General features: G+C 66.2%; 1 protein-coding gene across 1 annotated transcript in view; it reads left to right on the top strand.

Annotated features, from left to right (window-relative positions):
- The window catches only part of ARID3C (AT-rich interaction domain 3C), a 21068-nt gene extending 12056 nt beyond the window's left edge, over positions 1–9012 (top strand). The window contains exons 4-9 of the mRNA XM_085303061.1: positions 2009–2087; positions 5877–6060; positions 6363–6607; positions 6996–7265; positions 7661–7750; positions 8801–9012. Coding sequence (XP_085159187.1) covers positions 2009–2087; positions 5877–6060; positions 6363–6607; positions 6996–7265; positions 7661–7750; positions 8801–8952 — 1020 coding nt within the window. The 3' untranslated portion in view covers positions 8953–9012. The remainder of the gene's footprint in view (positions 1–2008; positions 2088–5876; positions 6061–6362; positions 6608–6995; positions 7266–7660; positions 7751–8800) is intronic.
- Positions 9013–13335: the final 4323 nt, after the last annotated feature.

Below are 13335 nucleotides of genomic sequence, written 5' to 3'. Positions count from 1 at the left end.
GGCGTCCCCCTCCTCCCCCCCACGTCCCCGCGGCAGGCGACGCTTTCCCCAAGGGCGGCCGGCGCGGCGCGGTTTCCCACCGCCCTCGTCTCCGCTCGACCTTTGCTCCRTGCTGGATGTCATGTGTTTTTGCATCTGGGTGCCCCGCAGATAAAAGGTTAGAGGTTAATAAATGGTGGAGAAATAGATCCCGATGCTCGGAGGTCCCACCTGCTTCTGCGCCACGGTGGCCCGGCACGAGCAGTCGGGGAAGGGGAGTTTGGGGGGGATTGCTCCTTTTGGGGGGATCGCTTTGCCATCCCAGGCCCCAGTTTTGATGCAGCCCCCTGGGAGGTGCCACCCCGCGGGGCAGGTAGCAGCGTGGGTCGGGGTCAGGACACCTAGAACCGTGACGTAGGGAAGGGCACCCGCTGCCCCTCCAGACCGAGCAAGGGACAGGGGTTCAGCGCTCYGGACTGGTTCGGAACCAGGTTGTCAGCACCCAGGGGTCTGTTTGGGGACAGGCTGTTAGCACCCATACACTGGGGTAGAGGCAGGGGGTAGCACCCTTGGATTAGATGAGGGACAGGCTGTTAACGCCCATAGATGACATTAGGGACAGACAGGTAGCACCTATGGATGACATTAGGAGTGTGTCCTTAGCGCCTATGGATTAGGTGAGGGACAGGCTGTCAGCACCCCTGGATAACATTAGGGACAGGCAGGTAGCACCCGTGGATAGCATTAGGAACAGGTCCTTAGCACCCATGGATTAGGTGAGGGTCAGGCCGTTAACACCTATGAAGTAGGTGAGGGATCAAGGACCATCCTTGATCCTCGGGGGATCCAGGACCCATCCACGGGTTAGGTGGAGGACGGTAGTTAGCACCCATGGGCCAGACTAAGACAGGCAGCCAGCACCCATGGGTTAGAGCAGGGACGAGCAGTTAGCACCCATGGAAGAGGGAAGCAGGCGGGAGGCAGGGCGCGGGGGGGCGGCGTGGACGCGGCTGGTGGCTGGTGCTGGGAGCGGGGCCGCACCGCGCCTGGCCGCTGACACCCCCGGCAGCCCGGCTCCTTTATCCGCCCCGTGAGTGATGTGCTCTGCGGAGGAGGAGGGCGACGACGCGCCTATCGGGTTTTAACAGCCTTTCCCAGCACAATTGTTTTTTAAACGACTCTATTTTGCGCCCGACTTTGTTTTCCAGCTTGCATTTCTTTGTATATGTTTTGGAAATCCATTCCGGACTGCTGAGTTTTGTTTCTTTTCAATGGCTTTAAATTCTTGCCTGGCTCGCTGGGAGGAATTGGTGTCTATAGCGCCTTCGATTGGTGCTAATTTTTCCTTCATGTGCTCTGACTTTTACTGCTGGGCCATCGATCCGGCAGCCTCCAATTTGTCATGGTCACCGAGGGCCTGTGCTGGAATCAGGCGGCTCCCGGGGCGGCGCGCGGCGCCGGCACGTCGGGCCCCCGGGTTCGGGAGTCCCGCTGTCCCCGCGGCTCCTTCCTTCAGCCGCAGGTCTAGGGCGCCGGATCRGCCTGGGGGTCGCGGCCGGGGGCCCGGAGCTGAGTCCCTCGCCCGCGYGCTTGGCCGGGGTGCAGCCGGGGCGGTGGTGCCCCGGGAGGGGCCACGGCCGCCTGGCTCTGGCTCTCCGTGTCSTGGTGTGGGCTTCCTCGCAGAAACGCCGGCAAGCAGCGGGGAAACTGAGGCACACGAGCAGCCTCCCGGCAGCGGAGGCTCTGGTGGGATGGGGAGACTCGGCACCAGGCGATCCCCGTGCTGCTGGCAGCGGTGGGCCCCTGGGTGCCCGCAGCAGAAGGGGGGCTGTGGGGGCTCCTCGGTTAAGGGCTGCTCAGACATTCATGCTCACGTGTGTTGGTGCCCACCACGCGCACACACTAGTAACCATTGCAGCTTTCTCCCTTCGTTGCACGCCTGTCTGCACACCCCCCGGCTGCCTCTTGCATTCGTGTGTGCGTTTGGACCTGCCAGCGGGCGCTGACCCCTCTCTCTCCCCCTCCCCAGCTCTACGAACTGGATGAGGACCCGAAACGCAAGGAGTTCCTGGACGACCTCTTTGGCTTCATGCAGAAGAGAGGTAAAGGTGGGTGGCTTGGGGTGGGCACTCGCTGGCACCAGCCCCTGCCCGTGGCTACACRGGGGCACTCATGCCATGTCCCACTCGCACACCGACCTGCTCCAGGTCTTTGCAAGCCTCTGAGGTAGATCCCAGGGGCTGCACTGAGATCTGCATGGCCAAATACATGCGTTATCATACGCGCCGTGGACACCGTCACAGTCACCCCCACTCACACACGCACGTGCTTCCCCCCCGAGATTTGCTCCCGGTCACCCTGAGTGGGCACCTGCCCCACAAGAGTGCTGCTGGCTGGAGGGGMTCCCACAGGACCTACAGCCTGGGGTTGGCCGCAGTGCCCATTAGCAATGCCCGTTAGGGATACTCTTTAGCAATGGCCATTAGTGATGCCCATGAGGGATGTCCATGGTGATGGCCGTTAGCCGTGCCCATGGTTATGGCTATTAGGTATGTCCATGGTGATGGCTGTTAGCCATGCCCATGGTGATGGCCATGAGGGATGTCCATGGTGATGCCCATTAGCCATTCCCATGGTGATGGCCATGAGAGATGTCCATGGTGGTGGCCGTTAGCCATGCCCATGGTGATGCCCAGCAGTAAAGCCCGTCAGCGATTCCCAGGGCCAGCCGGCGGGCAGCGCCGGGCACCCAGGGGTTAAGGGCCCCASCAGCCAGCCCGGCCGCATCGGAAATCTTTGCTCTCGGTGCGGGGGGCCAAGCCAGCTCCCGGGGACTCGATAAATGCTTTAACCTTCGCCCTCCCCGGCTGGGCCTGCGACAATTAAAAGCTGCCGAGCGCGRGCGCGTGGCCGGCCGTATTAATTAGAGCCTTTTGCTGGCGCRCGGATTAATGAACATGCCGCTCGATAGCCAGTAAACCCCAGGCAGAGGTTAATGCCAAGCTAATTAACGGGGGCTGGATGGGGGGGGGGACAGTGGGGCCGGCTGCGCGGCGTGGGGGACAGGGCCAGCAGAAAGGGCCACCCCAAGCCCCACACCTACCGTGGGACGGTGGGGACAGGGGCCGAGACCCCTGTGGCTCCCGCCGGCCCCCCGGCGCAGGCTCTGGGGAGGAGGAGGCTGCCTGCCCCCTGCCCCCTGCCAGCCCCACGCATCCATCAGCGCGCGGGGCTGCGAGATTCATGGGCTGCTCAGCACAGTCGTTATCTCTCTCTCCAGAGCTAATTAAGTCGCTCGCCGGTGGGGGCCGGGGCTAATTAAACGAGCAACGCCGGGAGGAGCGGGGCGGGGGGACCCGGGGGGGCTGCTGCTGGCTCGGGGCGCCCTGGCTGTAGGGGCCGGCCGGGGCGGCTGCGCATGGGGGGCCGGCAGGGTGCAGAGCACCCGGCTGGAGCTGAAGCCTGGGGCGCCGGCGTGGAGGGGGCCACGGACCCGGCGTGCAGAGGAATTTCACTGTTTGCCTTCAGAGGTTTTGCGGCCGGTTCCCAGGGCCCTGCCTGCGGCGCCGGGCGGCCCTGCGTGCCCCGGCGGCCCCACGCCGTCCGCCCGGGGATTTTGGAGCTGAGGTGCGTGTGAGGGGCAGGCGGTGCCCACCCCCAGCGTGCTGGTGAAAGGGGGCGGGGGGCTATGCACAGTGGGGACAGGACCTGGGGTCTGTCGTGGGGCTGTGCCAGCTGGCACAGGGTCATTGGGGGTGGCACAGTGTGCTTAGGAGTTGCACAGGGCTGTTGGAGGTGTTGTTGGAGGTGGCACAGGGTCATTGGGGATTGCAGAGGATCCTAAGGGGTGGCACATGGTCCTTTGGGGTGGCATGGAGTCATTGGAGGTGGCACAGTGTCCTCAGGGGTTGCACAGAGTCTTTGGTGATGGCACAGGGTCATTGGAGGTTGCACAGGGTCATTGGAGGTTGCACAGGGTCCTCAAGGGTTACACAAGATCCTTGGTGGTGGCAGTGTCCTTGGTGGTGGTACAGGGTCCTTGGTGGGGCACAGGATCCTCAGGGGTTGCACAAGGTCCTTGGTGGTGGCAGTGTTCTTGCTGGTGGCACAGGGTCACTGGAGGTTGCACAAGATCCTTGGTGGTGGCCCAAGACCCTTGATGGTGGTACACAGTCCTCAGGAGTGGCAAGGGCAGGTGGGAAGCTGGTGGCCCCAGCGCACTGGCACACCGGTGGCCCACGAATGCCCCCAGCAGCCTGGGCAGCGCTCGGGCTCCCGCGGGCGCCCGGACAGAGGCACCGAGGGCTGCGGCCCCGCACCTCGTGCCAGGTCGGCAGCGCKCCGGGGGGCATCGACGCCTCGGCAGCGAGCCGTCGCGGAGGGGCCGCGCGTGCCCCCGCCGCCTGCCAGGGCCATCGGGGCGCTGGCGTCCGTCGGGGAGTCGGGGGGATGTTTCCTGCCTTTTTCTTGGGAGGAGAAACTCCTCTCGCCCTTCCCGACCGGAGCAAACAGCCCAGCCGGGGGGAGGGGGGGGGAGAAAAAAAAGTTAAATGAACTCGGTAGAAGAATAAAAAGAGCTCATTTTTCAGGCTTACGCGAAGGAGCCGAGCYGATATCGGGGCCATAAATTAGGGATGCTGGAGGACGGCGGTGAGCGACGGCTTCGTTTGCGGGGCGAAGCGCGGCCCTGACAGCCTCCCCCGGCCAAATGGATGGCTTTCCGATACGGCCCGCTCCCGCCGCCCGGCGCCGAGGAACGAGCAGGGCACGCGCGCCCCGCCGCGGCCCCCGGCGCCGCGCCGCCCGCCGGGGCTATTTGGCGGCTGGAGGGAGGGGAGGGGTGTTGGGGGGGGGAAATGTTTGGAGGTTGGGGAGGGCGATGCGGCCGGGGCCGGTGGCCGCGGGGAAGGTGTGTGGCCACGGTGGTCTTGCAGAGCCCGGGGGTGCTGGGCATCCCTAGGGGGTGTGGAGCACCCCCCCCCCGTCCCCGGGGCTTCTGAGGGTGTTTATAGGGTGATTCCCTCTATAAATTTTATGGRGGTGCCTTTTTATGGGGTTCTGGAGGGTGTAAGAGGGAGAGTCCTCTGATTTAGGGGGCAGATGCTCCTTAGGGAGCTCCTAGCGCATTATGGAGAGACACCTTCTGTACGGGGCTCTGAGGGCAGGACTTTCCCCTCCCACCATGCCCCCACGTCCCAGCTGGCAGCTTGCCCGTCCCCCTGCTGCGCTGACAGCCCCGCGGGGTCTCCRTCGATGGGAACTCGGTACCAGCACGACGGTCCCGCCTGCACCCCTCACCCGCGTGGGTGTTCGCCCTGCCTGCTGCATGCAGCAGCCTTGGGCACGGAGAGGCCAGTCGCCCCTCGGACATGCCAGGGGACAGCTGGTACCCGCCGCGCCAGGGCTGATCTCTGCTTGGGGTCTGCCACCCGCCGCGGGAGCAGCACCAGGCTGATGCTCTCCAGCCCCTAGGGAGTACCCAGGGCAGGCAGAGGGTCCTGGGGTGCAGGGTGAGAGGGAGACATGGACTGAGGGCATCACCAAGGGATGCTGGTAGGACACCATGAGAGCTGGGGTGAGGAACCGCCACGCCAGGCATCATTTAGGGCTGCTGGTGTCTCTGGCAGCCAGCACTCAGAAAGCCTCTTAAGTAGCCAAACCCGCCTTTACCCTGTGTCTTGGGCAGAGTTTGCAGCTCAGGTTGAGCCCCACTCGTTCAGACAGCTCTGGGGCAGAGCGGGGCTCGGGGACACAGCACGTGGCCGTGGTGGGAGGGACAAGGCTGCCAGTGTCCCAGCACGGCTGGGCGAGGAGAGGCCACGTCCCCAGGGAGCGAGGGTCTCCATCCCCGCGGCCTCACCCTGCATCCCTTTCTCTCTCCCGTGTGCGGCTGGAAGGGACGCCCGTGAACCGCATCCCCATCATGGCCAAGCAGGTGCTGGACCTGTACACGCTGTACCGGCTGGTGACAGACAAGGGGGGCCTGGTCGAAGTCATCAACAAGAAGATCTGGCGGGAGATCACCAAAGGCCTCAACCTACCTACCTCCATCACCAGCGCTGCCTTTACCCTCCGCACGCAGTGAGCGCCGGCGAGCAGGATTTGCCCCGTGCCAGCACCCAAGGGTGGCCCTTTCTCCCCACACTCCGAACTGTGGGGCGTCCTGCTGGCTCAGGAGCCCTAGAGCCCCAACCCTGCCCGCAGCACCCAAGCAGGGGTCTGTYGCACCCAGGTGCTGCATTCCGGTGGTGGCGACCCACAGGCAGATGGAGGGCTCTGCCCCTTCCCAACACGGGTGCCATCCCCATCCTGGTCCCCGCTCAGCCCAGGGGTGGCCGGGAGCCGCGTGGTGCTGGGTCTCATCCTGGCTCTCTCCCCCGCAGATACATGAAGTACCTGTACCCCTACGAATGCGAGAAGCGGGCGCTCAGCTCTCCCGGGGAGCTCCAGGCCGCCATCGACAGCAACCGGCGAGAGGGGCGGAGGCAGGCCTTCGGGACGGCGCTCTTCAACTACTCGCCCGCTGGCACCCCGACCCTGCTGGGCTCCCCCAAAATGCCCCTGCCGGCCCTCAGCATCTCCACGCACAGCTGCAGCCAGATCAGCCAAGTGCACACCATTAAGAAAGGTGGGTGAGGGCCACATCTGCCCCACATGGGGCATCTGCTCAGCACTGGGCATCTCTCCCAGTGATGGGCACCACTGGGACAGCAGAAGTATCTCCCCAGCTGCTCTTGCCCTGTTTATAGGGAAAAGAGGAGCAGTTTGGGTCATTTGTCCTCTTTTGGGACTGAACAAGCTTTATTTTTTCCTGCCTTACCCAGCTCTAGAGGGGAGCAAAACCTAGATGCTCCCCTCTCTGTGCCCCCCTTGCCCACTGGTGCCCGGCGGGAGCAGGCAGCCTGTGCAAGACCTGGGTGCGTGCTCAGCTGGGGATGGCGAGATGGGCGCTGTCCCCGGCTCTCTGCCACCCCCAGGGCTGAGCAGGACCTGCTGAGCTCTCCCCATCGTTGCAGAAGACGGCGTGCTGTCGGCAGCGGTGCCAGGCCGCATCGCCATCCCCGTGGGACTGGCCGGCCACCACCTYGCGGCGGCCCAGGCAGCGGCTGCGTCGCAGGCAGCGGTGCTGGAGCAGCTGCGGGAGAAGCTAGAGACGGGGGAGCCTCCGGAGAAGAAAGTGGCCCTGACGGCGGAGGAGCAGCAGCGGCTCATGCAGCACGCGCTGCAGCACAACCTCCTGGCCATGGCCTCCCAGTTCCCCATGAACATCAAGATCTCCAGCCGAGGTAGCAAGCATGGTGGGCACCACCTGCCGTGGGGGCAGCCCGGGTGCAGGGCCCRGAGGGAGTAGCCAGATGGCCTCAGGGCCCCAGGACAAGCTCAGGGATGGGTGCACACCATGGGAGGCATGGTCCAGCATGGGAAGGCTGGGATGCAGCTCCCCCGCCTCTGCCAGCCATCCCCTGACACTGAGCGCTGTGGTCACCCCAGAAGGGCATTGCCACGGCCCCGCGATTCTCCAGGCCCTCAGGAAGCCCTGCCATGGCCAGTGCCTCAGCTGGAGATACCTGCCAGGCCTGGAGAGCTGAGCTGCCTGGAGAAGACAGGGCCCTATTTCTCTCTCCGGTAGGTTCTTGTTTCTGTTTCTCTTAATACTCATATTGGTATTTCCTCTCCCCAGATGACAGACAGGAGACCGCATTGAATCTGTCCACCAACGGCATTAGCAGTATCAACATGTCAATAGAAATAAATGGAGTTGTCTACACAGGTAAATAGAAGGGCCGCTTGGCCTGTGTAATTGCGGCCGGGAAATCCAATAACTTATAGCCACTGCCTGGCCAGCAAGTCCTTCCTTCAATCTGATGTCTTTACTATAAAATCCATCGTAATGAAGTGGCAGGGCCTGGGGAGAGGGGGCAGGCGAGGGAGGGGGACAGCAAAGCTGGAAATTGTCCCCCAGGAGGGGCCAGCAACAAAGGGCCAAGAGGGGATGGAAGGACAGACGGACTCAGGCTGCGAGGGGCAAAAAGGCCCTTGGGCAAAACCAACCATGGAAAACCTGAGCCTGACAGAGACTGYTTGGATTTGGGGCCATCCCGATGCTGGAGTGCCCAGGGGTCCTGCCTCCTTAGCTGGACCCCCTTGGGGTGCAGCAAGGGGGATTTGATTGAAGGAGGCTTGGAGGATATGGGCAGGCATGGTGGGTGCAGAGAGAAGGCCACTCGGGTGCCGGAAGAGATGTTGGGCTCGGGGGACCACGTTGGGACACCTTGCTGGAGCAGAAGCTCCATCAGATACCAACAGGCACCAAGCGCCCAGCGGCCCCAGGCTGCAACCGGTGTGAGGAACCTGGAGGGTTTGTGGGTGCCTGGAGAGGATGCACCAACGCGGGCCCCGCTGGCACCCTGCCAAGGGGCCGGAGGGACCCACRAGAGCCAGGACACAGCCCCGCTGGGCCGGGCAGGGCAGGCACCACTGCCAGACACTGCGCCGCGTGCGCGTGGGCACGCGCATGCCCCACGTTGGCTATGTACGTCACCCCATGCCCCCCGGCGCTCTGCCATGCTGAGACACCCCTAATTAAAATAGAAATCGGCAAATAAATATTTAATGAGCTGGAAAAGTCAGGAACATGTGGGCCTGCCAGCCAAATCACTGCGGGCCACCCCGGGGGCTGTCCTGCACGGGCAAGGACATCCCAGGGATCACGGGGCCAGAGACCCRCTGCGGGGAAGGGCCTGGGGGTGCAGAGTCCCAATCCTGTCTGCATTAGCAGGCAGCCCTGGGCTGCCCTAACGCCSTTTCTCTTGCTCCTTAGGCGTCCTGTTTGCCCGCCGGCCCGCAGCCCCCCCAGCGCCCAGTGGCCCCGGTGGACGGAGCGCCCAGAGCCAGCCAAGCCCCATGCCTGCCCCGAACCCGCCGCTCCCGGCCCCCTCGCACAGCCACACTCCCGCCGGCGCCTCGCCGTAGCGGCGATGCCCCCGAAGCGGCCGGGAGTCCCCGGGGCCGCGCACAGACGCCGAGGGCACCCCAGCCCCGGGGGCAAGCCAGACTGGTCTGCCCTCTGCCTGGGGGGCACGGGGGGCTGTGCCCTTGGCCGTGGGTGAGGATGTGGCCTGGCGGTGGGGCCGAGCTGGTCCCAGCAGGGGCTGCTAGGGCAGGGCTGTGCCTGCCGGGACGCGGCATCGTGAGGCAGCTGGTGGTGGCGGGAGGGGACCCAGCTGGGCCACCAAGGCAGGGTGGGGAACCCAAGGGTGCCTCTTGCTGCAGCGTTACGCTGTGTTTCCATGCAAGGCTGTGAGCACCCGCAGGAGCCCTCTTGCCACGCACGTGCCCCCTTTACCCCGCCGTGCTGTCCTGCGCAGGCGCCTTCTCCGCCAGGCAGTGCCCCCGCACGACTCCCCGGCACAGCTCCCGCTCGCCCGGCTGCACCCCAGCCCCGTGTCCGCCGTCCCCCGCAGCCCCACGCGGCGTCCCCCGCTCGCCGCAYCCCCCGCGGACACCCTCGCCGCGCTGCTTCCCTCGCGCGCTGCGCCYGGGGCGCGCACCCTCGGTGCACGTGCGAGCCCGGGCACCCGCTGCGCGCGCCCCCGCTATGCACGGCGCCCCGCGTCCCCCGTGCACGCCCGCCACGCACCCTGCAGCCCCGGCGTGCACACCGTGCCCCCCCCCCCCCACACACACCTCCCTGCCCCATCGCACCCACACACTGGGGGCCCCCGCCATCCCTGGGCCCCCCCCAGCCCCCCGGCAGTGGTGTCCCCCGTGGTGGGGACAGCTCGGGTCTCAACGTCCTGGCTCAGCCTTGGTCCAGCTACGGGCATGCACTGGGGGAACCTCACAGGTCACCGGGGAGGGGGGAGGCAGATACTGGGGAAACTGGTGGGACTGGTGGGGGTGGAGCATGGGGTGGGGCTGTATGTGGGTCCAGCGTCGGGGCTTTATGCACTGGGAGGAGCTCGCTGGGTGCAGGCCGGGGAGGCAGAGCGCGGAGGGGCCCGTCGCAGAGCGGTGAGGCCCGGCAGTGCCCCCCGGGGAAGGCTGCCCGGACGCCGGGGCCCCCGGCACAGAGCAAGGTGCTGCCTTGTGCACGCCAAACTACCTCGTTGGGGCAGCTCCCCCTGCCCGCTCGCCCCCTCGGGTGCCAGAGCAGCGCCAGGCGCGGGGCGACGCGCGCCTCTGGGGTTCGGCCGGCACTCGGTGCCGCCGGGGCGGCCGGCCGGGCTCCCGGGGCTGCGGCCCTGCAGCGCCGGGTATCTATTAAAGAAAACGAACCGATGAACCGAGCCGGTGTGCGGGGCTGACGTCTGTGGGCGGACGGGGCGCCGAGGCCCAGACGCGCCGGCCGAGCCCCGCGGCCGCCCAGCAGCGTCTTCCCCAGTGCCGGTGCCCATCGCCCCGCTGAGGCTGCCCGCGAAGGGGCGGAAGAGCAGACCCGTGCTGGCGTTCACACGCGCACGTGTGCTTGCAGCCACTCGCAGCCGCTTGTGCGTGTGAGCAGACGCCCTCCCCCAGCACCCATGGGAGACCTGGGCGCAGAGGGCATCCATGAGGAGAGCCACCGTCCCCCTTAGCAGCCGTGGGGACGGACGCCCGGCACAGGCAGCGCCCCCGGGGACAGACCCTCCTGGAGCAGAGGCGCCGGCGGGGACAGACCCCGCTGTGCCCGGGGACGGGCCCGGGCACCCGCGGCGGGGGCAGCGCCCATCGCGGCGGTGCCGGCGCTGTCCAGGGTGCTGCAGCGGGGCCCAGGCGTCCCGGGGTGGGGGGGGGGGAGGGTGCAGGAGGAGGGTCCCAGTGTGGTGTGTGCGTGTGAGTGTGCACCAGGCTCTGCAGGAGGGTCCCAGTGTGGTGTGTACACGCGTGTGTGTGCGTGTGTGACTGTGCGTGCGAGCGTGCACACCAGGCAGCGGGGTCTGTGCCAGGCTCCGGCTGCCCGTCGGGGCTGTGCGGTGCCCGTGTGGGGCCGCCCACCCGACCTGCTGCCCCCCTGCACGGCACGGCACGGCACGGCACGGCACGGCAAGTGGGGGGGGGGACCGGAGTGGGATCGATCGGGCCGTAATTGGGGTCTCACACGCAGCCCGCGGCCCCCCTCATTCGGCGGCTCTGGGGGCGACGCGCGAGCCAGCGCTCCCCAGGGGGCTTGGGGACGCGGCTGCCGTCACCCGAGCAACCAGCCCCGATCGATGCCCGCTTCCCGCGCCCCGCAGGGCCCCTAATTGAGTGGGAGGGAGGAGACGGAGGGCGAGGGGCTGTGGGCACGATCCGGCCCGGCTGCAGCGGGGCCTTAGCGCCGGGCCGTGGGCAGGGGGGCACGGCCGCGGCCCCAGCCACCCCCACGCCGGGGACAGGGTCAGAGCAGCCCTCTGCAGCCCAAGAGTGTGCACACGTGTGTGTGTGTTTGCACACACGTGTGCGAAGGTAGGGTCACTAACTGGGGATGCTGGGCTTCCCGGGGCAGCAGCAGCACAGCCAGACCTGCCAGTGTGGGGGGCGAGCGGGGCAAGGCCTGTGGTGGGGCACGGGCAGACCCTGCTCGAGGCGCTTGGGGGTCACACGGGAACAGCCGGCAGCCCAGCACGGCACCTTCCCGCCTGCTCCCAGGCTCATCAGGCCAGATGGGATTTGTCCTCTACCGCTAAAGCCCCAGTTCCCAGTGTCCTGGCACTTCCCAAATTTCTCAGCTTGGGGCAGGGGGTTGATTTCTGACCCTCCAGCACGGGGGATTTGTGTATTCGTGTGCATCCCCTCGTCACACCGAGCACAGGCCGCAGCAGAGCCGGTCGCCTCTGAGCACAGAGCAGCAGCGTGTGCTCAGCCCCTGGTCCCCACGGCACCCCCCCCCCCCAGCTGGTTCTGCTAACGAAGCCGTTTTTAATTGTCGCCTTTGTGGAACAAAGCTTGGCTCCTTCCCTCCAAAGGCGCCTCTCTCGCCGCCCAGCTATCGATCCCCGGGAAGAAAAGGCAGAGCGCACGCGGCCTCAGCCTGCTGCCTCCCGCCCGAGCGCTCTGCACACACCCTCCAGGGAGATCTGGGGGGCGGGGGGCACGGGGCATGCTGCGTCCCTGGGCCACCCCACAGCTCCCTCCTACCGCCAGGCAGTCCTGCCCAACTGCCCCTTCCAGCGTGGACGAAAGCTGCAGTAAAACATCCAGAAGGGTGATGCCATTTCGGAGCATGGTGGGTGCAAGGGGCACCATGGGGGTCCTCAAAGCCCATTAATCAGAGCTGCCCACCAGGCTAACGAAGCACTTGCTGTTAGCAGATGGTTTTGACCCAAGAGCCGGGCCTGAGATTATCTGAAGCTGGCTGGGGACTTGCTGGCACCGAGGGCACAGCCCAGCTGTGAGCGGCGGCCCATGAGGGGCAGAAACCATCCCGGGGCAGCTCTGCGGCTGCGGAAGGCACAGGGACGTGACGGGGCAGTGGTCACCTGAGCCCCGGGGCACAGGAGACACGCTGAGATGCTCTGGGAGCTCCCACACTTCTCTCTCTGCCGCTTGGATGCCACGGATGCTACTGCCGCGAAGCCAAGCCACCTCATCCTTTTCGGGGATCCCTGTAATTGCGAGTGCCAGTTAAAGGCAGCAGTGGGGCTCGGGGTAGCTGTTGCATTCATCAGTGTCCTGCTTTTTAGCAAGCGTCACCTGCTGTGATCGATAGGAGAAAGGTGAACCCCGGCAGCGCGAGGCCTGGGGAGAAGCCTGCGGCAGCCTCCTCGATTTCAAAGGCCCTGCTTCCGTGCAGCCCTGATCGCTATATCTATTTTTTAAAAAAATACATTTGAGTGCCTCCTTGCTGAAGGACCGCACCGGAATGAAGTCGTTATCGACCAGCCGGGTGGCGTGAAGCCTGCACACAGGAGGGCACCTCCTTCTGCAGTGCAAATCAGCATTGATCGGCTTTRACGGCTCCTCTTCGGCTTTGAGGTCGGCTCCGCGGCTCCCGCTCGGCTCCCCAAGGCCGATTTCCATTCCCTGCCCCCTGCCYGCTCCCCCTTCCCGGTGTCCCCGGGGAAGGACGTGTCCGTCCAGGGCCCCCGGCTCCCCCCGTCCTGACCGTGCCCCCTCCTCCTCCTGCTCCTCCTCTGCCCTCCGGCTGCGGCCCGCTGCTCGCAGCCTCCCCACGCCCTCGGGGAAGCCCGAGGGGCCCGTGCTGTCGCGACAGGGCGCTCTGTCGGCGACAGGGCCGCGCGCAGGCCGCAGGCCGCGCCGGGCGATCTCCACGGCCGGGGGGGGGGGGAAACGGCGCCGTCTCCACGGCAACGGCGGGGCCGCGCGGCGCCTCGCGCAACGCCGCTCCCTAGCAACGCGGTGCCATGGCAACGCGGGGGCGGGGCCAGCGCGCGC

The sequence above is a fragment of the Rhea americana genome, unplaced genomic scaffold (genome assembly GCF_003343005.1).
Source record: "Rhea americana isolate MKP2758 unplaced genomic scaffold, rheAme1 scaffold_196, whole genome shotgun sequence".
Classification (NCBI taxonomy): Eukaryota; Metazoa; Chordata; class Aves; order Rheiformes; family Rheidae; genus Rhea; species Rhea americana.
The sequence above is the reverse complement of the archived record's forward strand: the minus strand, read 5'-3'. Positions and strand labels throughout refer to the sequence as shown.